This window comes from Phyllostomus discolor, chromosome 11 (genome assembly GCF_004126475.2).
Source record: "Phyllostomus discolor isolate MPI-MPIP mPhyDis1 chromosome 11, mPhyDis1.pri.v3, whole genome shotgun sequence".
Taxonomy (NCBI): Eukaryota; Metazoa; Chordata; class Mammalia; order Chiroptera; family Phyllostomidae; genus Phyllostomus; species Phyllostomus discolor.
The window spans coordinates 19,939,370-19,964,237 of NC_040913.2; the positions used below are offsets into that span (position 1 = coordinate 19,939,370).

The 24,868-nt window shown below is 43.8% G+C and overlaps 1 protein-coding gene across 5 annotated transcripts in view; it reads right to left on the reverse strand.

Moving 5' to 3' along the window:
• The window catches only part of SCEL (sciellin), a 101,827-nt gene that overhangs the window by 50,871 nt on the left and 26,088 nt on the right, over window positions 1-24,868 (reverse strand). For 4 of the 5 annotated variants that reach the window (XM_036011256.1, XM_036011254.1, XM_036011253.1 and 1 more), the window contains 4 exons: window positions 19,918-19,980; window positions 19,279-19,317; window positions 18,090-18,170; window positions 13,083-13,154 (listed from right to left, as the gene is read on the reverse strand). In XM_036011256.1, coding sequence (XP_035867149.1) covers window positions 13,083-13,154; window positions 18,090-18,170; window positions 19,279-19,317; window positions 19,918-19,980 — 255 coding nt within the window. The remainder of the gene's footprint in view (window positions 1-13,082; window positions 13,155-18,089; window positions 18,171-19,278; window positions 19,318-19,917; window positions 19,981-24,868) is intronic. The other variant, XM_036011255.1, reaches the window with a different exon arrangement.

The following is a 24,868-nucleotide window of genomic DNA, read 5'->3' on the forward strand; positions in this document are numbered from 1 at the left end:
ATAGACTGGCCTGGGGAGGCTGCTCTATGAGGGAGAATTTGAGCCAAGGCCTGGAGGACATGAGCCACAAGAACACGCATGGAAGAGCATGTGAACATGGGCAGGGTCAGCGTCGTGGTCGTGTTTAATTCTTGAAACCGGACAAGGTCGCCAAGGGTGTCAGTGTGCACAGAGACGGGAGGTGGGCCGAGTGTTGGACCCTGGGCCCTGCCATGTTTGTAGATGTTAAGAATATGAGAAGAAAACAGCAAAGGGGTGTGGGGAGAACTGGCCAGGGAGAAAAGAACTATAAAAGTGTGACATCAAGGAACAATAGTGTTTCAAGCAGGAGTTGGCCATGCCAAATGCTACTGATAGATCAAATGAAACAGGATTGGCAGGTTACCATGGTGTGGGTGCTATTATAGTGGCCACTGGCCACCCAGAGAAGGGCATTTTTGGTAGCGCAGTGATGCAAAAACTTTCCAGGAGTAGATTTAAGATAAAACGGGAGGCAGTGGTGTTGAGATGCTCTCTGCAGGGAAGAGGGAAGTGAGGACTGTGTAGCTCCCTGCAGGTTGATAGGTTCAGGAAGGGTACTAGAACAGTTAGATATGACGATGGGAATGACATCCAGCAAAGAGGCTGACTTAGAAGGTGAAGGAAATGAGGACTGTGAACCAGATCGCCTGGCTCCGTAAGCCCTCCCCCTGCTACACTGCCTCCTAGGGGCTCCTTGGGCAGCTCCAGCGTCTCAGTGGAGGGTAGTACTCACGTAATTACAACAAGGCTGGTTAACACTGTTTTATCATACTCAGCTGCTTTGGGGGCAGCAAGAGAATATACAGAGAGTTGGCTTTAAGTAAGTTGATGATTCATCCAAGTGAGTACAACAGAAGAATGACAGCAAGGGAGGGGAGGGGAGGGATGCACGTGGAGTGATTCCAGTGAGGGACTGTGAGATCTAAGATGGACGTGGAGGGACATGAGGACATGGCGGGGGTGGGGAGTGAGGCAGGGAGGAACTGTGAAGAGATAGTACACTCAGCAGATTGGTGGTTGGGTGGGCTTGAGGAATTTCTAGAATCAGAAAACTGGAGGGAGGGAGCTAGACAGACAGAAAATGAGAGCCAGAGAGAAAGCTTTGAAATTGAAGTGTTGTACTGTGCTGTATGTGGTCACGTACAAGGGCAAGGCCTATGTATGGGTGGCTCTGGGATGGTGAAGCTCACTGGAGAGGTCAGGGAAGTGAGAGGCCAGTGTGGGGCGAGGTCCTCTCCCTAGATTTGGAAATCACCGAGCATTATGACCAGGGGTATGATTGTCAGAGACCACAAGCCTGGTGCCAACATCTTCAGAGAGTGAAGGTGAGTGACTCAGAGGCCTTTAGACAACTCCAATGAGGAAGAGAGGCTCTAATGGCATGGCTCAAAGAAGATGAGGAGTGTGGAGGAGGGGGGTGATTTAAAATTGATAGGAAAAGGCGATGAGGAGCAAGCAGAACCCTGTGATATGAGGGGTTAGAAGAAAGACAGCCCTCGCCAAGAGGAAGGCTTGGGGAGCAGGGGCTCCGGGGAGCACCCAACAAAGGGAGAGACCCATTGGTCAGAAATGAGGTTGAAGAGCAGCAAGTCTTGATGATAACAGACGACACATGCAGGGAAGCACTGTGGAGAGTTTGAGGGGTCTGGATGATGTTAAGTGATACACAGTTTTGTGGGGATTGTCCAAGTAATGAAAAATGATGACTGTGGTTCCCATGCGGATCCATGGCTGTAAGATGGAGAATGTAGCTGAATTGGTCCTAAGGCTTCCTTGGCAGAGTGTGGTAGTGAGACTCCAGGGGATGGGCAGTAGCGCAGCAGAGAAGGGAGTGTGGTGGCTCTCCGACTCTTGCGTTCACGTGGCACTGAAGCCGGGAGGAGGCCACACAAAGCATGAGGATGCTGCCTGGCTCACTGTAAGTGCTCAGGAAGTGTCCAGTGCTGTGGCGGTGGTTTCTCCACCTGAACCCAGTTTTCTGCCTGTGCCAAACTACTCGCACATCCTACCTGTGGTGCTCCCAACCATCACTACCTTCTGGCTCCTCTCTGGAGCACTGCCTTCTCCCTGTTACCTGGACACTTCCTCCTGGCCCTTCCAACTTTGGCTTGGGTGTTACCCTCTCTAGGGGTACCCACAGCTGTGGGGGACACATCATCCCTGTGTTTCTTCATAGCACACCCTCCTCATGGAATGCATCACACTATTCTGGATGACACATAATTTTCTGTCTCCACACTGGACTAACTCTCCTAGAAGGAGAGTTAAATATCAAGTAGTAGCCCAATAAAGATGCATGAAATGAATGAAAGGAGTGATCAGATGAATTTCTATTTGACGAAGAAGGAAATGTGTACTAAAGAGGAGCCTGAAACTTCAAAAATGTCAAGTTTCGCTGTGCCACGGGAGAAGTCTGTTGGTCGCTGCACTACCGACTGCCTAGTAGGTGCCAGGTGCTCAGGTGAGTTACTGTGTTACATGATATGCCTGGAAAAACGGTTTACAAAAAAATGGTCTCCCCATTCTGGCTCAGAGTTAGACTTTACAATTAGATAGTAATTTATTTTGTTGCCATCATCTTCTCTTCTTAAAACATATCCCTTTTTGGGAGATAATGTGATATCACTCACATGATAATGTCTTTATTGTATCTGTGTGGATTACCTGATTGCATGTTTTCCTCCCAGGGGTACAGGAAAGGGGTGAGGAGGTGGTCGGTCCTGGGTCATACTAGACCTGCACAGGGCCCTGGGCATCTCAGAGCAGGCACGAGGATTAAAAAAGGATGATGCCAAACTGTGCTTACACCAGACTCCCACCAAGGAAAAGTTACATTTCTTCCAGTTTGGAATGGCTAAGGCCTCAAAAAGGCCAGTAAATACTGACTGGGCGTGTCTGGGAGGAAGATGGGGCATGAAGTGGACTTGAGCACCAAGTGCAGCGATTGTTTGGAGCGCGCCCAGGAAAAAAAAAAAGGTGGGCGTGTGGTTGTCAAGGCCAAGAAAAGCAGAGAAGTGTATCTGTTTCCGAGGGTAATGCATTTACGCCCCCGCTGGGCAGGGGCCAGGCGATGCCACATTCACTTCAATTCACCTCAAAGGAGGTTTCATTTGCCTGTCTGCAACGACAGCCACAGATGACAGAACCCAAGCCCTCCGGGGCGATGAGAGAAATCATTCACGCCCTGCCAGGAGCGCGATGTGGTGCCAAGTGGGGGATTAAAATGCAAGAGCGAAGCAGGAAGCTGTGGCCCGGAATGTTTTGAAGAAAAGGAAACAAGAGACATTCATGTGGAATGATCCCGTCTGAATGCCACTTTGAGATGCAATGTTTAAGCTTGGATAAACTGACCCCAGCTCTCCCCTTTGTCCTTCCCTCAATCCCACAGACCTTTGCAGGACCAATGCCACCACGTTAGTGGCTACGGTTGTAAAGAATAACTTTCAGGGGTAAAAGGGCAGTGCTCACAAGCAATATATGAAAACATGCAGATGGTATCTCAAGGGCCAGAGCTAATAGAAATAACATTGTAAAGCTGTTCGTATTGCTTCATTTTCATGTGCTACTGTAGGCATCATTTCTTTTCATTTGGTTTCATTCACTGAGCTCTGTAAATTCAAACTGACTTCATGAAGAATATTTCTGTTATTGCAACACAGGTCTAGGCTGACACGAGAATAACTGACTCTAGTATATAATCATTAGTTTCTTTTTCACTTTCCATTGTGCTTAGCTTTTGTATCCCACAGATTTTATTTTTTTATTCCAACAATAACAAAGGAGTTGGAACTCATGTTTACTGCGTTCTGGCAATACGCCAGTTTTTAATAATGTAGGCTTCCACATACGTTATTTTATTTAATCCATACATCTATCCTGTGGCGTGTGCGTCGCCATCATTATTATTACTACTGTTATTATTCACTGAGTCTCAAACATGCTGAGTAATATGCCCTGGATCACATGGCTAGTGCTTGGCTCAGCCAGGGTTTCAATTTAGTCTTTCTGTGTCATTCCCATGCCATTTTCCTCTCTGTCACACTGTATCCAATACTCTTCCGGGTGTTTCCAATGAAAACCTAATAGCAACAGGTGGTCTTGTGTTATCACTTCTCTGACCAAGGGAGGCGCCGTCAGCTCAACAATCCCTATTCCACAACTGCCCCCGTCACACTGTTAGGACCCACCGCTGTGCAGGAGGTCACACTGCTGATTCCAAACAAGATGGAGCCCATGCTGTCAGAGAGCTTGCACAGGGCAAGGCACATGTTCAAAAGAATGACTGCCACAGATGTCTCACTTTCCAGCAGCCAGTGGCCGTTTCCATCGGTCATGACACCGCAATGGAGCACGCAGTGGGCAGAATTCCAGAGACCCGGCTGCAGGCTAGCTCTGCCACCAACCTTCCGTTTGGGCCTGGAAAGAGCACTGGTTCTCTCTGGACCTCTGCTTATTTATACATGGAAGGAAAAAATCGGTCCAGACCTGTGGCTTCAAACCACTGCGTATTACAGATAGGCAGAGTGATTGTAAGGAATCCTCAGTTCCAGAGCGCCCCAAGTGCACACTCTAGACTATGCACCTTGCACATTCATACACTACACGTCCCAAATATATGTAGATGCTGTTGTGGTTAATGAAATCATAATCGGTATAGTTGATGCTGGCTCTATAAGAACATAAATAAACTAGCTTGTCAGTAGACACAGAGAGACGCACATCTTAAAGTACTGGTGAATTCCTCGCATCTTTTGGTCTTTAGATGTTTTTTTCAAAGACATACTAAGAATAATCCAACTATTATCAGGTGAAATTGTAAACATTTTCAGCTTTAAAAATGAGTCTACTCTACATGAATCATAGACCTACATGTAAAACATACAACAATAAAACTTTTAGAAGAAAAAGATTCATGAACGTGGGGTAGGCAGGGTTCTTACATACAACACCAACAGTACAACTCATGTTTTAAAAAACATGATATATTGGACTTAATTAAATTTAAAAACTTTTGCTTTGCAAAAAAACATTAAGAGGATAAAAATACAAGCCATACACTGTGAAAAAAATATTTGCCAATCACATATTTGACAAAGAACTTGTAAACAGAATGTATTTTTAAAAAAACCCTTAAACATAACCAGTAAGTTTAAAGACTGATCAAAAAAAACTGACATCAAGCAAAAAGGAAAAAGGACTCATGGACATGGACAACAGTGTGGGGATTGCAGTGGGTGGGGAGGGACCTATAAGGGGGATAAATGGTAATGGAAAAAAGTACAAAAAAAATAAATTAAATAATAGGTACATGATTTGAAGAGATATTTTACGAAAGATATATATATGACAAATAAGCATATGAAAAGATGTTCAACATCACTAGTCATCATTTGCATTTTAAGGAAAATGCAAATTTAAACCATGATGAGATATATTACACCCTTATTTGAACGGCTAAAATATGTTTTTTATACTGATGGTATTAAGTGATGTTAAGAAAGTGAAAAAACTTGAGTTCTCATTCATAACTGGTGGGAATGCAAAGTGGTACACCCACTTTAAAAAATGTTCCGCAGTTTCTCACTATATGACCTAGCAATTTCACCTGTAGGCATTTAAGAGAAATAAGTACATATGTTCATATGAAAACCTATATGTGAACATTTAAAGCATTAAATGTTGGAAACAAAAGATATGTCTTTCAACTGGCAAACAGATACATGGATTTTGTTGTCTCCACTCAGTGGAATACTACTCAGTAACGAAAAGGGATGACCTATCATCCATGCAACAGCATGAATGAATCTCACATGAAACACATGCAGTGAAAGGAGCCAGATTCAAAAGGCTCTGTCTGCATACTGTGTGATCCGCTTGCATATTTTGCACACCTCTGAGAGGGAGAAGTGCCCCCAGTTTGCCATGTATGAGCAGAGTCCTAAGTAAGATATTAGACCTTGCACCCCAACCTAGTAGCCCCACGGTCATGAAAGCACAGTCCCTCCATCACACTATGCCCCTGTCACTTATACGACACCACACCCAGGCTTCCCTGCCTCCCGGAGTCTGCTTGCTCCAAAGCCTCTCCTCTCCACAAACTCAGAACCACCATTCCCTCAGTGTGCTCCAACTCCGCCCAGTTTTAGCAGCAGTGAGACCTGATTTATGTCAGTGACACTAAGATTTGGATGACCATAGACAGCCCTTTAGCCTGTCAGCTGTTCATGCTATTAACTGAGGTGAGATGTATACTCTCTAGCTGGTAGACCTTCAGGTAATACTACTAAATGGTGAAATTTTTCTAATCTCACCTTTTTCTCATTTTTCTAATTTTTTCTCACCTTTCTCTAAATTTTTTCTAATCAAAGAGCTTGCTTTTTATGGCTGGAGCAGAGGGAGCTGCAGCTTGAAGGCTCGTGTTTTGGGCAGAGAGCTCACCCCAAGGTATCCTGATTCTCACAGCTGCCTGTTTGCTCCTACTTCTGAACCTGAAGGTTGCCTCCTTTGTCATACTTCACGGAGCTCCCCTGGCAACGGCAGAGGCGGCAAGGGCTCCATTGGAGGGCAGTGGGAATCCGGATGGAGGGGAAACAGGGTTGTTTTTCGATTGTTGTTGCCATTTGAATGAACGAGTTCCTTACAGCTAGTGTGAGGGGGTCAGGCTGGCAGTGTTGACCCCACGGGACTGGGGAAAAGGCAGCTGATTGCTGAAGGTTCAGCCCTCCATGACCACACTGTGAACTAGTTTCCCCCTTGTTTTATTTGAACAATACTTTTCTAAAACAATAAACCTTTACTCAAGATAAAGTTTTATTTACTTTGAATGTTTAGAACGGCATTCTAAGCATTCAGATAAGATTGTAAAATCACTGCACTTAGACCTTTCACTGAGTCTATTAGAATCTTAATTTTTACAAAACAGAATCTAGCTAATATAAAGAACAGTTTTGTTGGGGGAGAAGTAAAATATATTGTTTTTATTTAGAATAATAGCAAACTTTGTAGAGGGTTTGGTACCAATAGAGTTAAAAAATCACAGCATAATTAGGAAGGTTACATTTTACCATTTATAGTTACAGACAGAAAAATAGAAGTGTAGTGCAAGGTTGCCATGGCAACTCACTTCTCAATCAGGATTTTTCTTTCAAAATCTACCAATCAGCTAGCTGACAGTGAAAATCCACTGAAGGAGAAGGGGCTGAAACAAATATGGATGAGAAATTATGAAAGAACATAGCAAGCAAGCACCTCAACTATATGGTAATTTTTCTAGGTGTGTTTCCACAATTTTAACTTTATCAGATATTACATATTCTGTTCTCTGTCTTTGAAAATGATTCCAGAAAAAAAACCCATCTTGTTTTGTTGTCACTAGTGGCAGTGTCTTCATTATTAATCCTGAATCATTAAAATGGGTAATAATCATAAACATTCATATTGCCTATTAAGCAATACCTTAATTTGGCTTCTGTGAGTTTCTTAAATGAGCTTCACACGCTATTTAATCCATGTGAATCTCTAAGCCACCTAAATGCAGAGACAGAAGCACTGACTTTACTATAAACAGAACACGAACATTGAATGGTACGTTCTGAAATCAGAGGCAGTGTCAGCCTCAGCCTCCTAGAAATCTTGTTTCTGTATGCCACTGTGATGCACCTGAATTTTTCTCATGCCTGGCACCTCTTCTCTGCTCCGTTGGTCCAAGCCTGGCAAATACTATCACTCTTGAAGGACTCAAAGGTGAGAAAAGGTTTAAGAACGTGAAAATTAGGACACACACTAATAATTGGCGATGAATGATTTTGTGTCTGACTTTTTAATGTCTTCAAAAAAAGAAGTGGGAAGGGAAAAACTTTCACTGGCTCTGACCTTCTAATAATTTTCTATAATGACTGTATTTGTATTTTTTATATGTATATATATTTCACAATCTCTAGCACATAGTTAGAGTTCAAATTACGTAACAGCAGAGCATTACCTCTTAAAACAGAAACAATGTTCTGAAAAGGTACCAACGCTTATCACAAATGCATACATCACCCATAACTTCTTATACTAAATAACATTTCTTCACATGACGTGACATTTGGAATTACTGGATTTCTCGCTATCACTGAACACAACTGATAGAGGTGAAGGTGAAGAAGGCATCCTGGAGAGAAAGCCCACAGTTCTACACGCGTGAACAGACACACGCTGCACGCACGCACACACACTGCGCGCTCTCTGACGTTGGAGCTGTTGTTCCTTCTCTCCTTTCTGTTTGGAATGGCTGCGTCCTCACGCGTCTCCTCCTTTGGCTCTACTGTCCCTCAGACACACCCTCCTCCATTGCCTCCCTCTCCATGCTGCCACATATTTTGTGGTTGTCTCACCCTTTGTGTTTTATCATGCCCCCCAAAATCACTCAGTCAAGGACAGCCTTCACGTTTACCTCAAATTGCCCTCCCGATAGTTTCTGAGTTTCTTGAAATCAGGACTGGGTCTCACACATCCCTGTATTCCTGGATTCTGCAAAGGGCTTCCCTAGCACATAGTCAGAGCTGAGCGAGTGTTTTGGGGAGGAGAGGGAGAAGGAGAGAGCCATGTTTAAACAGTGGCCATAACTTAAGCCTGTAGAATAAAGCCTAACTACAAAGAGACAAAGAGACAAAACCCTAACTAGAAGGGTTGAGAGAAAATCCTTACCTTGAAATATTAATAAGAAATATTTAAATTAATCAATATGTATTTATCAATAAATTACTATGGACAAATTTACTGATAATTCAAAGGATTGTAAGATGATGCTGTCTATGAGTATATCCCAACAGTAAGTAATGTTTTAAGGTCGTGAACAATGAATTGCCAAGTGAGGATTGCAGATAATAAGCTTTCTGAGTTGACAACAAAGACAACCCCTTGGGCTGAGAAATCTCAATAGAGGAAGTGAGGCGCATAACAGACTTTGAAGAGTGGGCTGGTTTTGGATGTAGAACGCATCTACTCATGCTGCCTCTGCCCTCCCTCCCTCTCATTGCGCCTCACCTTGACCACATTACCACACTAGGTGAGGTCTCCTTTTCTGGTTCCTCCTCTACCACCTCATGTGTACCGACACATCAACGTCCAACTTCCATTCTCTTCTGGTTTAATCTTTTCTCCACAGGTAACCTCACTCTGAGGATGCCGCCTTTAAATTTGGGAACTCATTCACAGATCAGGCTCTCTGTCCAACCTCTTATCTGAGCATCTCCCTCATTTCTTACTGCTTGGAAATTACCTCTGCAAATGTATCCTTTCAGTATGCAAGGCTCTGCCTGCTGAAACCAATGCACATTCATTCAGCCTCATGAGACCAATTATGTACTTCTCATGATGCTCCTATTTCTTCCTCCACTGACTGGTGGCATCACTATGCTTAACATCACTGAGGGACTGAAAGCCCAGCATGTGTGATTTCTCTTCTCCCTGCCTCCCCCACCCCACCTCTTGCAGGGACTTTTCCTCCCAAATTCCTCATTAGAAGCTTTTCTCACCACATCAGAGCTCCCAGAAAATGTTGGTGATTTTCTCATGATCCCACAGTTAACCTTGGTTACAATGACTTGTGCAACTACCTTACCCAACTTTGGGGGCAGTAAAAGACCCTTTGGAGTTCTCTGACCCAGGAACACGCCCCCCTACTGCCCCACATGCTGCCAAGTGGCATGTAAGCCTCATCTCTGATCCCCTTGTCCCTTAGGAGTTCCCTGTCCTCCTCTCCTTCTGGGTGGTGGCCCCTTTGGATAGTCTCATGCTGTTAGTGACTTCCTCCCCATTAAAACCTGCCAAAGCACCCTCCAAATGAAGCCTGTAGTGCTACTACCACCAGGGGGCTTTATCTTTTCCTTGGTCCGCACATATCTGGACTCTACAACCATTGGGTCAGGGGAGTAAGGGAGACAGAGGGAAACATCAATAACAGTTTTCACGTTTTATGTGTGTGTAGCTGGATGAAATATATATATTTTATATATATAAATAAATAAAGGTATGATATTCTGGGTTCTTCTGTTGATAAAAAAGCTTGAGACTTTTTGGGTGCAGCTTATATTAAACCTGTAATAGATTTTAATCCCAACCCAACACCAACAGAAGTTTTCAGTCCAAATACAACTAAATTTGATTGTTTCACACTATAGAAGTCGAGACAGGAACAGTGGGGAGATGGGATGGTCCACGGTTTCAAAGGCCACAGAGAGGTCAAGGGTTAAGAATTAAAAAAAAAATTCAGTAAAAATATTCATTCCTGCAACGAGCAGGAAGTCTGGTGGTCTTCCCAAACATGCTGCACAGACAGAGGTGTGTGGGAAAAATCTCTGAGAAAGATGATGGGATGGAAAAAATAAAGGTTCACAAGTGAAGAACAGAAAAGAGAGCAGCGAGAGTGTCAGTATTAAGGGAAAATTCCTTTGCAGAAGAGAGGAGGGGGGAGAAAGGGGAGAAGGAGACAGACCAGCATAAGAGTAAATGATGAAGGGAAATAAAGTTAGCATTGAGCTGTTAGCTGGTATTCAAAATCGTATTTTTATCTGTTTTTGACCTATTTCCATTTTCTCTGGGCTCTTGTGGGGACAAAAATCTCTTTTGGAAGCTTTTGCTTCCTTTCATCATTTAATAATTGCTTCTATTTTTCAGCTTTTGCTAAAAAGTGCTTTCTCAGCCCGGGGAATGCACTGGCATTAAAGGTGAGAAACAGAAGCTGTCCTCTGAGCTCTCCTGGAGAAAAGCACTTCAGAAATCAAAGGCATTGCTATATTGCTATCATTCTCTCCTTCCCTCCAACGCTTGGGATGACATTAGCTCTGATCCTCGCCAAGAAATCTTTCCGTTTAACCATTATATTAATAATCTGTGCTTTATGAAAGGAATGGATATCTAAATTGATCAACCCAGTCCAATAATCTTCTCTTTTCCTTAGTTCTGGTGTGATGGATCTGAGCCAGGAATCAGAAATGGGAGCGTTGTAACTCATTTCATCCTCCATGTAAATTACAGCCAGCAATGCATTAATTGTGAGGGCAGAGAGCCAGGAACTGTCAGTTCTCTGCGGAGATCCACAAGCTGAATGGGCTCTGAAAACATGCTATGTTAGCTCCTGAATAATGCCTCCATATTTTTACACAGTTATATAACCAGTTGCTTATTATAACGATCATTTATGATAATACTGGAATACTGAATAGAAGACAAAAATAAAAAGTCATTTTCAAAATATGTATTTTAATATACATTTCTAAGTACCAGTTGTTGTCTATTAAGACAAAATTAGGCGGGTCTTCTAATGTTCAGGAGACAATCGCAACTAGCAAAACTCCTACTAAACATTTTCCCCACTTAAGTAGCTCTATCAAAGGTGTCACTCACAGAGAAATATCTAAACACAGCTGGAGGGGAAAAAAGGTTTTAAACTAGAAATACAATCTGTACTTGGCAGTTCATATAATTGGAAGTCACCTACTGACAAGCAGTTTTAAAAAGAAAATGTTTTAACAGAAGGTGGATATGATTCCAAGCTCTGATTATTCAACATGTTCAATAATTTTATGTATCAATAGATATAAATAACACACACACACATAGATGCAACAACATGTGTGAAAAAAAGCAGCTTGAGCTCTTTGTGTCTATTTATGGACTGAAGTTTATGTCCTTAGAAATCCAACCTAAATTATAATAAAAGACATTTACTTCCAAATATCTCTATTATCTGGAAATAAAAGAGGCATTAAAAGCCTGCATAGCAGATCAAACTTTTAAGAAATAAAACATTCTAATATTAAACATACACATCATTTAATAATTCTCTTTTCTAGTTGTTGAATTGGGAAAATAAGTCCCCCTGGAACATAAAAGTACTCAATAAAGATATTCTAGGGGTGGATGGTACACATGAAAACAATTTTGGGGTACCCTAAGGCCAAACCAGATAGGAGACCTTTCTCCTCCGTGTGAGGGGGGCAGAGATTACCGGGTGCTCCACGCTGGCCCCTGCGCCTCTGAAGGCGGGAGTGTGGACGCCCTGTTTTGCTCACGGTCGCATCCCAAGACCCTAGAGCCATATCTGGCACACAGTAATCACTCACTAAATACTTACTGAATTGCTGCTGGCATTCCTATACGGAAGTTGTGGAACAAGGCAGCTCCAACATGGTCTATAATTTTAGTTTCATTATTGCTCTCAACAAACAAAAACTAAAAATAGAAAGCACCCATGTACCACTTAGGGTTTATGGAGAACTTGGCCCACATGCTCCCCTCCCCCCTCCCCCCCACCCGCCGCCACATAGTCCCCTGGGGGTCTCTGGGGACTGGAGGCTGCTGTGAGCCCAGAGCCCACCTTGGAGCGCCACCTGGTGCTTGACTGTTCTCTCTCTGCCACTCTTAGGGATTCAATTGTGTCCCCCAAAATTCATATGTTGAAGCCCTGGTGCACAGTGCTGCAGATTGTGGCCCTACTTGGAAATAGGCTCATCGCGGATGTAATTAGCTAGGTTAGGATTAGACGCTATTGGACTAGAAGGGGGCCCGTGTCTGATGCGACCGTGTCCTTACACACACACAGGGAGAACACCATGAGAACCGAAGGCAGGCATCAGGAAGATGGTGATGCAAACCAGGGGATGGCGAAAATCGTCAGGAAACCACCTGACGCTAGGGAAGAGCACGGAACAGGTCCTCTCCGGGGGCCTGAGAAGGAAGCAACCCTGCGGACACCTTGAACTTGGACTTCCAGCCTCTGGGACAGACTCTGAGACAGTGAGTTTCTGTCAAGCCACCCAGATGGTGGCCCTCCGTTCCCTCAGCCCTTCATGAACTAATACAGCTACTGACTGACCCCTTGCAGCTCGCCAGGTTTCCTACCAGAGGCCCTTGTGCCCTGGCCTGGCTCCCAAGGCTGGCTGGTTCGGCACTCTGAGTTCCCAAAATCGCCTCCAATTAATTCCGAAGCAGCCACAATTATTCATTGTCAATAACTAACACATTCTTCCATCAGATTGCCGTATATGGCAATTACCCCGTCCCCTTCCCCTTACCTTCTGCTCGCTCCGGTGCTGGTGCTGGGAGCCGGGCTGTACCCCGGAGGGGGCGGAGGAAACCAGGACTGCCTGTGAAGGAAGCGCATGGGGTGTGAGAGAGGCGCTTGAAAGGCCTGATCCCGTCCACGTGTATTCGGGAAAGGTGGCAATAGAGAGACTATGCAGGCAACAAGGTGACTTTTCTACAAGACCTCGGGAGGTGAAAATAAAAGGTATTTCATAAATGCAGTAGCAAGAAACCGTCGTACATGCCAGGCGATCTGCTCCCCTATGGAAACTCCTTTCCCCGTTTTCTTCAACACTCAACAGTGCGGACATTTCTTTTAAAAGAAAGCTGAAGGAAATCTAGAAAATAATAACATTCTAAAAGTCTAGATGGTAAGTCCATGGGTATTTATCATAAAAATACCTCACTTTCTCTCTATTTGCTGCATATCTGAAATATTTCATAACAAAAATAACAATCTGAGGCCCTACTCAAAGTATGGTTTAAAACAACCTGTGTGATAGAAAACTCCAACAAGAATGTTGAAAACATACGTGAACGCCACAGCATTGCTAACCTCAATTTTATGTGTGTGTGTTTATATACAAATACATATATGCGTATATCTAATTGGAAAGATGTTTGCACGTGATGAGAGCATAATTTCAGTCGGTGGGGAGAGCTAAGGGCTCCATCAAGAAGACTAAGACATGAACGGACACGCAGATGTTCTGAGAAGAGCAGCCAGGCCTGGAGAAGACAAGGCTCAGAGAGGAAGGAGGACGGAGCATTGGCTTTAAGCTCTTGGAGCACCAGGCAGAGTCAGGATGGCAGAGCAGGTGAACTCCGGGTTCACCTCCTCCCACAAACACAGGAAAACTTCAGCTGAGTTACAGAACAACCCTCAGTGAGAACCAGCTGAAGACTCGCCGAACAGAATCCCTGTAACGAAGGATGTAGCCACGTCGAGACAGGGAAGAGGGGCAGAGACATGGTCCAGGCAAGGCAGGTGCCACACCCAAGATTAATAAATGGAAGGAATATGTTGGCTTTGAAATTGGCCCTGGGAGGAGCAACGGGTCTGAGCCCCACATTGGGCTCTTGAGCTTGAGGAACCTGTGCTGGGAGCAACGTCCTCGTAACATCTGGCAGGAGTTACATCTGAGAGAGAAAGCGATCTATGGGAGACTGAGACCCTGGCCTTACAGGGCACGAGTGCAAACTCACCAGCTGCAAGTTCCAGCCCAGAGACTGCAGCTAGAGAACTGCCTTGGTCACATGGGGGAAGAATGAAGTTGACTAATTCTAGGAAGAAGGCAGAGATCGTTGGGAACTCTCTCAAGGGAAGGAAGTGCTGGCAGGTTCTTCCTTTGTTGAGCTCCCCTCCTACCCAGCTGTCCCTGAACGGGTGGGTGCAAAACCTGTCCCTCTCCGTGAACCCAGCTAATACCATTGTCTCAGTTCCCAGCAATTCCCTGAGATCTGGCCCTGCCCAACCCAGTCACCCAGCCAGCGTCTCTTCCAGAGGCGCAGACCCCTTACACAAGCAGCAGCCGGCCTCTGCTTACACTGCAGACTCTTCCAAACGCCCTCAAGCTCCACACAAGTGCCGGCTGGCTGTCTTCAGCTTGCACGATAGCTCCTACCAAGCAGCCCCAAGACCCACACAAATGGTGGCTGGCCTCTGTCTGCCCCAGAGCCACTCCCCAGGCGCTCCCTTGTGCACTGTTAGTGGAAACGTAAAATGGTGCGGCCACTATAGGGGACAGTATGGAGGTTCCTCAAAAAATTTAAAATAAAACTACCATGTGACCCAAAACCCCACCTCTGGGCATTTATCTGATGAAATTGAAAATATTAATTCAAAAAGATAGAGGCACCCCTCTATTCATTGCACCATTATTTACCACAGCCAACATACGGAAGCAAGCTAGTTGACCACTGATACATGAGTGGATAAAGATGTGGTGCATATATACAGGAACACTACTCAGCCATAAAAAGAATGAAATTTTGCCATTTGCAACAACATGGGAGGACCTACATGGTATTATGCTAAGTGAGATTAAGTCAGAGAAAGACAAGTACCGCATAATTCCACTTATGTGTGGAATCTAAAAAACAAACAAACAAAACAACACAAAAACAAACTCACAGATACAGAAAGCAAGCTGATGGTTGTCAGATGGGGGGGTATGAACAAAAATGGTGAAGGAGATTAGGAAGTTCAAAGTGCCCGTTGTAACAAGCAAAATAGAGTCAGGCTCATAGGTTGAGAGCAGGCTGACAGCTGTCGGGGAGGGGGGTGAATTAGAAGGTAGCGGGTAAAGGGATTGAATAAAAGGAAAAAGAGAAAAACACTCATGGACATGGTCAAGAGTGTGGGGATTGCTGGGGGGAGGGGGAGGGGGAGGGGGAGGAGGGCATCGGGGGAACACGTGGTGATGGATGCAGACGTGACTTGCGGTGGAGACCACACACTGCAGTGACAGATCATCTGCTGTGGAGCGGTGCATCTGGAACCTGTACACTTTTGTTAACCAGTGTCACCCCAATAAATTCCATAAAGAGGAAAAATAAACTGCCAGCGATAAAGTTCATCACAGGGTTGTAACGTACAGCACAGGTAAGACAGACAAGTCACTAACACTGTAATAACTATGCCTGGTGCCAGGTGGGTAGCAGACGGACCATGGTAATCACTTCGTAAGGTATGTAAGTGTCAAACCACTGTGCTGTACGCCCAAAACTAGTATAATATTGCACACCAACTGTAATAAATAAGTAAATAAATAAATTCTGCTGCCGAAAAACAAGTTAATGGCATGAAAAATCACAGTGGAGGCTCCAGTGTCATACAGGTACATTGGCAGTTTCCGGTGCTGGGTCACCGAGGGGTCTGCAGGAAACATCCAATTAGATGTCCCTTTTTCCTCTCCACGTCCTATCTGTTTCCTTCATTCCTCTTCAAAACACCCCTAAGTGGATATATATCTCATGAGGTCACAGTCAAACAAACAAACAAACAAACAAAAAAACCCAACAGAGAAAAGAAGAAAGACTTGGAACAATGAGAGTTTTCTTTTACTATCCAATAGTCAGGAGTATTTTAAATACCCATCATTATCAAGAGAAAAATGAAGCCAAGTGTCCAATAAGAAGATGCACTGTACAGAATAATATTCCATATTGCCAAGACTTCTGGCTGAGGCAGCAAAAGCGACTGAATAAAATAATTGACTCCGCTGTGATGAAAGATGGCTTCAGTGTTGTAGCACAAGCACTGGTTTGGAGTGGGGAGGGTCCTGACTTTCTGGTATTTACAGTGGGAAAAACAACTGCCAGCCTGTCTTTTAGGAAAGGAATGCACGGTTAAATCAGCTCAGCTTGCCCTTAGCAACCGGCAGCTAAGTGGGAACTTGAAAAGTCTGTAGCATGTCGTGAAAAGGGAGCCGTGAAGGACACCCAGGTCTGCAGCCAGCACGGAAGGCTGAACCTCAGAAGTTTCAGGGCTGGGGTTTTCCCCTCCTTCTTTGTCATCCATGGACGTCCAGTCCTGTCACAAAGTGCCTTGGTCAGGAAAAAGGGCTCATGGACATGGACAACAGTGTGGTGACTGCTGGTGGGGGGAGGGCATAAGGGTTCTAAATGGTAATGGGAAAAATTACAATAAAGATTTTTTTAAAAAGCACCTTGGTCTGGAAGCAGAGAAGGCCCACTCCTAAGAGAAGGTCTGTTCTCTAAGTATTTCCTGTGTCATTAAAAAGGAAGTACTACAAACAAAATTAAACAAAATTCTTGCAGAAGCTGTATTCTCTGAGGCACCGCAGGACTAGACAAAGATGAAATGGGAGAAAATCAAAGCGGATTTCACCTTGATTTAAGTCATAGACGCTCCCCATGAGAGCTAGTGAGAGGCGCATCACAGAGGTGAGAGTCTACTGCTAGGCCCTGTGGTCCTGGACTATGCCTGGGCTGTCAGAGGGAAGACTGTTATGCTGGGTATGAGATTGAACTCACTGACCTTAAATTTCCCCTCCTACCTTAGGAATCTGTTTCTAACAAGCAAAGGGTCAGGGTAATGTGAATTTGGGGTCCAAGAGAAAGATGATCCCATTTTCTGAGACTCTGTAGATACACACAGAATTCCAACCACAGGGCAAAGGGACTCAGCCTTTTTTCTCCAGGAGGACAATGGCAGCGCCATGGCCATCAGTTATTCCATCAACAAACACTGAGCACCACCTACCCTAGACCTGGCACAGTCCCAGCTGCAGGCAGAGAAAATAGGCAACTGCTGAAAGCACTGAGGTTCACAAATGCTTGTCTTCCATGAGCGTCATGATTCCCTAGCGATGCGTTCTCTTCAATGAGCAAAAATCCCTTTCACCATCACGTTCAGTCTTGAAGAACATTCTACCACGACCGGTCTAGCTATGGATTCTCCGTGCTTGCTGGATAAACAGACTCAGCATGGACAGAATGAGGGAGGCTGTGCAGGAGAAGTTGGAGGAGGAGGCAATAATCACACAAGCACAGGTCAGTGTCTCCAGATACGGTCTTTGCCTCTCTCCTTGGAAGAAGGGTCCACCCAATCCACAGAGCAGAGGAGGCAGCCACAATGCAGGCTGGTTTCAGGGGCAACCTACGGCCACGCCGGTCACTATTTCAGGGTAAGACATTCGCTGTAGTAGGACTCTGTTAAAATGTGTTACGTGAATATCGGGGCTCTATCATCAAATCATTACTTAGATATTCAAAACCCTGAGGGAACTGGAAGAAAGAGTGAGTATTTGTGAAGGAGATTGGGGGTGGGTTGGCGGGGGAGACTGAAGTTTGAGGACAACAGATCTCACAGGCCTTGGGTCCCTGAGAAGGGAAGGAGGGAGCAAGGAGGAAGCACAGAGCAACTTCTGAATGCGGCCCGGAGCCTTGGTAGATGATCTGGTTCAGGAATTAATAAAGAGGAATCCCCAGCAGAGTATCAGCAAGAGGCTGGCGCCATGAACCCATCATACCTCTTCTTCTTCACCGGCGCTGTAGCAGAGCTGGGAGCCGGGGTGCTGGTGGCGCTCGCACCCAGAAAACCTCTGGGCTGCCTGTTAATCACCAGAACAACAGCTATGTTACATCCCTGAAACGTTCCCATTCCTCCCCACTGTTACAGGTCTTGTGATCTCTTCACGCTCCTATCTGCTCTCCATCCACCACGAAATGTTTCACTTGAAGATGGAAGAACAAACCACAAAAAGTTCTTCCTCAGTTTACCCATTTTATAAACTGGCAGGCTGTCATCTACATGACTAAAACCAACTGAATGAAGGAACTGAATGAACAAATCATTTATTCACATTCAGTGTGTCTGAAATCCAGACGGATCAATTCAGGTGTGCTATGGAGATACACACACACACACACACACACACACACACACATATATACATATACATACACACAAATTTTATGTATACATATATTTTAATCCTGTAATTATATTGCAACTAAAAATTATATTGCAATAATTTTTGCATTAAAAGCATTAATTTGTTTAAGAAAACATTTAAAAATCATGCTATTTTAAATCTCTATTTAGTATTTCTTAACATGCACAAACCTCAAAAAAATGGAAATGACCCAGGCCTGTTTCAACTACTGAAAGTTTCAGTCCAGTGCAAAAACTATTTTACATGTAAATACAAATTTAAAACTAATCAAGTTTTCAAAAATCAACCTAGTTTGGGTAGGTTGTAACTGCCAGTAGTATGTTCCCAGGAAAATACGTGTCATCCAAATAGATCATGAGCAAGCCCATGATTTCGTGACTCGGTTGAGTTGCAGGTGTGACAGGGGTTCGGGGAGGCATGTAAAATGCAGGAAGAACGAGTTGATTGCATAGGACTAAGAAAAAATAAAAAAGGTTCTGTGGGGAAAGAAACAAAACATCTAGACTTAAAAAAAGAAAAAAGTTACACTGATGTTTAGTGAGAGCGGAGGTCAACAAACTTTCATCAAAGTTCACACAGGAATATTTGAATATATAAACCATTTTAGTTTCTTTCCACTACTTCCCTCTGCCTAAGCTATAGGGGCGTGGCTACATCACAGTGAAAGTTCGGCCTGAGGGCAGTATACCCTGGCTTTTCTTAAACGCATACAAAGAAATACACTTTATTCTTAAAATGTAACTTCAGTTAGAAAAGTACATACATTTTTGTTGCTTCTGGTGATCTAAATGTGGACATGTGCCTGGTAAGAAAAAAAAAGGTAAAAAATTGAGCAGCAATGAAAAATTAATACTTGCATCTATTTGAAATTGTCCATGAATTTAGGATTCTGATTATTAAGGTTTAGACATTATCTGAGAGAAAGAAAAAGAAAGCATCAGCATTTGAATAAATTTGGTAACATGATTTCATAATCTTTTTATGTCTTATACTAGATTGCGAAAGGAATCATTTTCTTTCAGAAAATTCAGTATTTTTTCAGTAATTTTGTTTAGCAATAAGAATAAGAAATTGACATTTATATATATCTTGTAATCTTTCTATCAGGATAACTTAAATAGAAACATAAATGTGGTTAAAAAATAAACAAACAAACAAACAAAAAATGATGTCCTGAAGCAATAAGTTCTCTTGATTTTTAAGCCAGGCAACAAGATTTTACTTTGCTCTAACCATGAGCAGGGGTAAAAGATTTTACTCCAAACTTTGTGTGTGAAAAGAAAAATAGAGGATAAGAATTAACTGAAAGATATTAAGTAGGACTAAAGAATAGTAAGTAAATAAGTAATGCTTAGAAAAATATTGAACTTGAGCCTTTCCCAAAGTTAGTGAATACTGGTACCTGTTGGTTGGTTGGTTGTCCAAGGCCTTATACGACTTAGCAGCATCGTGTCTGTCTGAGATCCTTCGCAGAGAAACGAGACAAAAGACTGGGTGAACATTACGTATTAAACACCTTTCAGACTTCTTTTATGCTGGGTAAGTTCGTAACATAACCTTTCTCTAGTAAAGTGAAATGCTTTTCAGGTGTTACATTTTAGAAATTTTTACAATAAAAAGCTACTTGTGCCAAAATTTGTTCACGAGGCAATTTTGTTAGAGTTTGGAATTGTTAAAGTTCATGCTTTTCAATTAGCCTTTCTGACTCATGGAGCATTTAACTCAGTAACTGTTTTACTTTCACCACTGTTCAATAATACACATAGCCAATGACAGTACCTCCTATGTTGGTAAAATCCATCATGGGAACACTTAAGTATTTTTAAATGTTTTGTGGCACAGACAATGCTATATGCTTGCCGAACTGGTTTCATTTTCCTCTGAGCTCACAGGAGGACCACACTTCTGTCTGCATTGCAGTTCCGTTGGGACCAGGACCTTGAGTTCTGGGCTAAAGGCTACGGGCAGAAATGTCGTTTGCCACTTCCAGACACATCCTAACACCTCTTGCATGATACCGAGTGCTGTTTATTCTCCTTCTATTACGGCTTTGGTGCCCATGGATGAAAGAGGGCAGCATTAAATCCAGCACTAAGAGTGTAGCACAGTGCCCACCTTCCCAGAAGCAGGTTATATAAGGCAGTATATATAAACACAGAACGCAGGTCCTAAGTCTCCTTGTGGATCAGGGATGCCCCCCGTTCTTCCAGCAAATCACGCTAGACTCTGATGAGAGCAAGCAGAAATCTATTGTGCTAAACCCCAGAGTTGTTAAAAGAGTTACATGACCCGGGAGAATTGATTCACTTTGACTAACACATTTTGTTAATAGGGCCCCCCAGTGGTTAGACGGTTTCAACCCACTAATCTCAGGACTCCACAGGGAGGGAAGGTCTGGAGGGGGTGTGTTTGCCTGCCCCTTGGGTCAGGAAAGAGAAATGAGAAATCCTGAAGACTGCATGCCCATGGCGGGATCTCATGCTACCCTGTTTCATCCCATCCCTCCTGCATACCAGGTTCTTTCTGAGACGTGCGCTGCCTTCTGGCTCGGGCTGCAGGCCTGCAGGAAACTAGGATGTAGCAAAACTGGGCTCGGGGGAAACGAAAGGGCAGCAGGACTTGTCTGGTGATCCACGCTGTGGGTCTCCTACAGCTTTCTCTGAACTTCCACTTTTACCATCAGCTTTAGTACAAGGCTTTTTATTGCACAAACTCTTTCTGGGAAGATGGACACTATGCCACATTCTTAAAAAATTTTCTATGAAAAATCTGACCTGTCATATGTTTAAAATAAATTCCTAGATGTCATTTTCACATGTGTACCTGAAATGCCAAGGAATGACTCTAATATGTTTGAAATGTTATGAGTCAACCCCAAATGGTTTAGGTTTGTGGTAAGCAATGCCACAAACTGGCAACTCTTCAATGCAAAAGGGTAGGAAGGTTGGATTCCTTCCAAGCTCCTTAGTCTCAACAGACTGTTTACAATACAGGCATTAGCTTACACAGAATCCTGGAACCACGCATAGAAACCTTATACCTAAGGTGATCATCAGGCCAAAGACTATGAGTACCTCCCTTGCACTGACTGCTACTGAGCCGCCGAGATGTTTCTGTCCACAGGGCTCTGCAGTGAACCACCATGAATCCCGTAAGTCAGATGTCAGTAATCCTGAATCTTAAATCTATCAGACTTAAGCCGTCTTAAATCTATCTAGCCGTCTGTAAGACCTTCATAAAATATGAAAGTCGTCTGGGGAAATTGCTACTCTGGAACACTGAAAGCAACAATCAGTCTAAAGCAAATGGAACCGTAATACCAAACGTTCTCAAGGTTTAAATAAGCGGTGGGTTCTGATGTTCAAGTTAAATGAATTTAATCAAAATTCTACAGTGTAAGTCTATGTGGGCAATACTGCGTGTCATAATAAAGACAGCTGCCAGTTACTCTTTACTGCTCATTTTATACATTTTCCTTTACTCTTCGGAACATCCCTACAATGCGGGTGCAATTATTTTCATTTTACAGAAAAAGAAGTGAAGCCTTGGCCACACAGCTAGGAAGCAGTCTATCTCCAGACTCTTCCCAGCGGGGCCAGAAGCCATCAAGGCGCCTAATCCTGTTGTGTGATTGCGCCAGCGCTCACGCCTTCCTTCAGTGATTAGCCCTCGCCTCTGCTCTCTCCTCTGGTTTACGAATCATCGTTGGGGAAAACTCTCCAATTCATACGTCACTGTCTTATTACTTACAGAAATTAACTTTGTGCTTCCCTTGGAAATTGCCTTCCTTCCAACTTGTGGTATGAAATGGGTTGTTTAATAGGAAACAGTTTTGGGGACAGGAAATACCCATTGTTACCAGCAATGTTGCTTTTTAAAAGGTGGGGTCAGGGAGAGAGTTATATTTCTACAACAAAACACTAGAGGGCGCCCAAACCTAGGTTTTCCAAATTAGTTATTAAACCAGTCAGGATTTGGGCCATATAACATACTACATACACGGTTATTAGTTTCTTTAGAACACCTCATATGTACATTTTTTTCTAAATTTTTTAAAGATTTTATTTATTTATTTTTAGAGAGGGAGGGGTTGGAGGGAGAGAGAGAGAGAGAGAGAGAGAGAGAGAGAGAGAGAGAGAGAAACACAATGTGCGGTTGCTGGGGGTTATGGCCTGCAACCCAGGAATGTACCCTGGCTGGGAATCGAACCTGGGACACTTTGGTTCCCAGCCCGCGCTCAATCCACTGAGCTCTGCCAGCCAGGTTATGTACATTTTTAAAGGGAACGCATCAAGTGTAAACTCAGTACTTTTTTCATATTCATATTCATATTTATTTAAAATGAATGCATTATTATTGAAATGCACATACATACACCCCAGATATACTTAATCATCTTCCTCATAAAATTATTTCCCAGCCTGCCTTTGGAGTGGCCTGCATTATGGGACCCAAGCCCTCCTGTGGGACTTCCTTTCTCCACTGACCCGGTCCTGTCCCTCCCATCTGTCTCCACACCCAGACAGCCACAGGTTACTGTTGGGAGACAGGGCTGCCTGGGAAATGAGCTGGCCAGGATATTTTTTCCAAACATGCCACGAAACTCCTGCATCAATAAAGTAGTAATCTCTGGCTTCACTTTTTCTAGTGTATAAAATGAAGGTTTTGGCCCTGGCTGGTGTAGCTTAGTGGATTGAGAGCAGGCTGCAAAACAAAGCATCACAGGTTCGATTCCCAGTCAGGGCACATGCCTGCGTTGCAGGCCATGACCCCCAGCAACCGCACATTGATGTTTCTCCCTTCCCTCTCTAAAATACATAATAAAAATCTTTTTTAAAAAATGAAGGTTTTGGGTTATATTGGTGGTTCCAAATTTTGGCTGCACATTAGAGTTACTTTATAAGGTTTCAAAAATGCCTGTGGCCCACCTCAGACTAATAAAATCAGAATTTGGGTGGTGGCAGGTGGTGGGAACAAGTTACCCATCAAATGTAAAAGCTCTCACAGTCACTCTCATCTGCAGCGGAGGCTGACAGCGACTCAGCCAGCTCGCCTGCGTGTGCTGGTCTGGGCGTTGCCAGTGCTCCCAGGCTCCATCTCCACTGGCCTGGTACCAACTTTCGGACACACAGCCCATGAAGGCCCAGGTCTCCCACATCTTTACTGTTCTCAAGGCATAATTGTGGCACTTTCAAATTCACCCCTAGAAATAGTGCTTTTTTTTTTCTCACTTAACGATGCAATAGGAGAAGCCTGCAAGGCCAGGTGAGTGGCAGAGGTGTTTGACTCCTCTCTCCACTCCGTGTTGCAGAGATGAGGCCTGGGTCATATGCCAGACTCCTACGAGCTCACCCTTGTCAAGGCTGTTAATTACAGGGGAGACGTCACCTGAGGGATGCCAGTGCTGACTGTCCTCTCTTGGGCAGGCTGACTTTGAAAACCTATGAGTGAAGTATGTACATTTGCTATGATAATTAACACTGGCAATAGTCTGAATATAGAACAAATTGGATATCAGGTTTCAACATATCTGCTTAAACAGCAGCAGGTAACATTTTTGTCTACAATAACAGCACATGTTCTGGCTACAAGAAGTGACCCCAGCTATCAACAGCCTCATGTGTCCATTGTGCCTAGACTCCAGTTAAAGGTGTTAACTTTGTTCTCCACTTATGCTTATATGCATCTCCACCCAAAATAAAACTTAAATGTGATCTGTAGCATTTACACTTCACCCTGAATAGACGTTTAATTTTCCCTACAGAGATGAGCCCTTTCATTCTGTATGAGAATAAACTGACAACAGGTACAACATAATAGATTCATTCTATAAACCATATGGTAATGCCAGGGCAGAAAGAGTAGGTTCACTTTCTAAAGAGCTAACATCTTGCCCTGGCTGGTGTGGCTCAGTGGATTGAGCACCAGCATGTAAACCAAAGGATTGCTGGTTCAATTCCCAGTCTAGGGCACATCCTTGGGTTGTGGGCCAGGTCCCCAGTACGGGGCATGTGAGAGGCAACCACACATTGATGTTTCTCTCCCTCTCTTTCTCCTTCCCTTCCCTTCTCTCTGAAAATAAATAAGTAGAATCTTTTTTTTTTAAAAGAGCTAGCATCTTCACCCTAGAATGGATCAAAATTATTGTGTTATGAACAGGTACAGTCTCTCCATAAAGTAGCCATACAGAAACTGTTGTTCCTCCACCATTGGGGTGGAAAGGACCGACAACTCAGATCCACAAACACAGCTATATTCTGCACTTTAAATGGAACAGACTCCACACGATGTCCGCTTTACCTATGCTCAAACCGGTTTCTTCAAACCAGTTTCAGTTTTTTTCTATCAATCTA